The 1,978-nt window shown below is 46.3% G+C and overlaps 1 protein-coding gene across 1 annotated transcript; it reads left to right on the forward strand.

Annotated features, from left to right (window-relative positions):
• The first annotated feature begins 183 nt into the window (after nucleotides 1–183).
• LOC138966360 (beta-1,3-galactosyl-O-glycosyl-glycoprotein beta-1,6-N-acetylglucosaminyltransferase 3-like) lies at nucleotides 184–1,434 on the forward strand. Its single transcript, XM_070338559.1, has one exon. It carries the CDS (start codon nucleotides 184–186, stop codon nucleotides 1,432–1,434), a length of 1,251 nt encoding a protein of 416 aa, XP_070194660.1.
• Nucleotides 1,435–1,978: the final 544 nt, after the last annotated feature.

Genomic DNA, 1,978 nt, shown 5'->3' on the forward strand with positions numbered 1-1,978 from the left:
GTTGTTTATTGTAATGCTGTATACACCACACCTGAGTTTCTCCTCGTTGAGATAATAAAGTGTTCTATGTCTATGTTCCTGCCTGTGCGCGTTAGGGGTGTCTTTTGCATGAAACGCTCTCAGCAGTTTCCTCACTTTGTAATCACAGGTCTCTTGTATTCAATTTTCAGACCAAACACGACCATGAAATTCCGGATGTGCTTGAAAGTCTTCGCCTCTGCCCTCGTTGTGTGGTGTGGTGGTGTCATTCTGATACACGTCGTGTCTGGTGATAAGAGTGTGGAGAAGGACACGCCACTTCCCCTTCTTAGTCTTGGAAAGTGGAAAAACTGTGTCATTCCGTCCGATGTCGATCGATTATGTGACGTAAACCGTACTGAAGAAACAGCATCTCCGTCGTGTCCTCTGCAAGAATTGTCACAGGACTGCAGCTTGCCGAAGCAACTTCACGGCTACGACAAGCCGGCTGACGAAGAAGAAATGAGGTTTCCGCTGGCGTTCGGTCTGAAGATGCACACGGCACCGGAACAGTTGCTGCGCGCCATCTACCGTCCCCACAACGTCTACTGCATCCACGTTGACAAGAAGGCCGATGACGCAGTTTTTCGAGTGATGACGTCAATCGCGTCATGCTTCCCCAACGTCATCCTGACGGATCGTGTCAGCTTTGTGTACCTCAGTTACGATTCCATCAGGGTGGAACTGAGAACGATGGCGTGCGCACTGCAAAGCACAGTGGCCTGGAAGTACTACCTCAACCTGGCAGGGCAGGAGTTTCCTCTCAGAACCAACCTGGAAATAATTCGCATCCTCACCATACTCAACGGGACAAACGATATCGAATCTTTCCCAATGCCCAGGTGGTTCAGGCACCGATTCACGTTCAAACACGAAGTTAAAGATGGTAAGCTAGTCAAGACATCCGCGCCGAAAGACCCCCCGCCCTTTGAGGCCCAAGTCCGCAAAGGTACTCAGTACGGGGCGTTTTCCAGAGCTTTCGTTGCCACCATCTTTTACGACGACGTGGCAAAATCCATCCTGGATTATTTCAAGGATGCGTCGGACCCCGATGAGAGCGTCTGGGCGACCATCAATTCGTTGCCATGGATACCAGGCGGGTACAAAACCCACGTGATACACTCCCCTAAGAACGAGCACATCTCCAGAGCCGTAGCGTGGAAGCGAAAAGACAGGTACCAGTGCAGGGGGCAGTATGTGCGGGAGGTGTGTATTTGTACCCAGACCGACCTACCCTGGTTGTTAGAACAGCCCAACCTGTTCGCCAACAAGTTCAGACACGACATGGACTCTCGGCCCGCCATGTGTCTAGAAGCTCTCGTGGATCAACGGGCGAGGTCACGTGATGTCTTGATCAACCGATCGTATTTGGAAAGTCTTTCGCATGTGAACAATAAGTTCGGTAAACCATCGTGAAAAAGGCTGCCAATTGCAGTGAAATCAACAGTTTTAGAGACTTTCTGGTAAAGCCCCAATTGCAGTGAAATCAACAGTTTTAGAGATTTTCTGGTAAAGCCCCAATTGCAGTGAAATCAACAGTTTTAGAGATTTTCTGGTAAAGCCCCAATTGCAGTGAAATCAACAGTTTTAGAGATTTTCGGGTAAAGCCCCAATTGCATATTATATTCCTTTTCATACAAGAGGAAATATTTTACTTAACTGCACAAAAACAAGCGCGAGCAAACACACACATGTACAACACACACATTTTTTGCACACCATTTTGTTGTTGTTTTTAAATGTTATTTAGATACAAGGTTTTTTTAAATCTAAAAATGCATAATGAATTTCACACAGGGTGCATTGATTTGGTTCCGTTAACCGTCAAATTCAGTGTTGTACCAAGAAGAAACATTTCGACAACCCACAAAAAAGGGCAAAAATCAAAGTGTAATAGGAACAACGCAAAGGTTACTTATTAAAACAATTGACTTTAAAAAAGGTGGTTTTTTTAATTCGA

Source organism: Littorina saxatilis, linkage group LG5 (genome assembly GCF_037325665.1).
Source record: "Littorina saxatilis isolate snail1 linkage group LG5, US_GU_Lsax_2.0, whole genome shotgun sequence".
Classification (NCBI taxonomy): domain Eukaryota; kingdom Metazoa; phylum Mollusca; class Gastropoda; order Littorinimorpha; family Littorinidae; genus Littorina; species Littorina saxatilis.

Bases quoted from the DNA above. Each gene is read 5' to 3' on its own strand.
- LOC138966360 (XM_070338559.1), top strand. From the start codon at position 184: ATGAAATTCCGGATGTGCTTGAAAGTCTTCGCCTCTGCCCTCGTTGTG.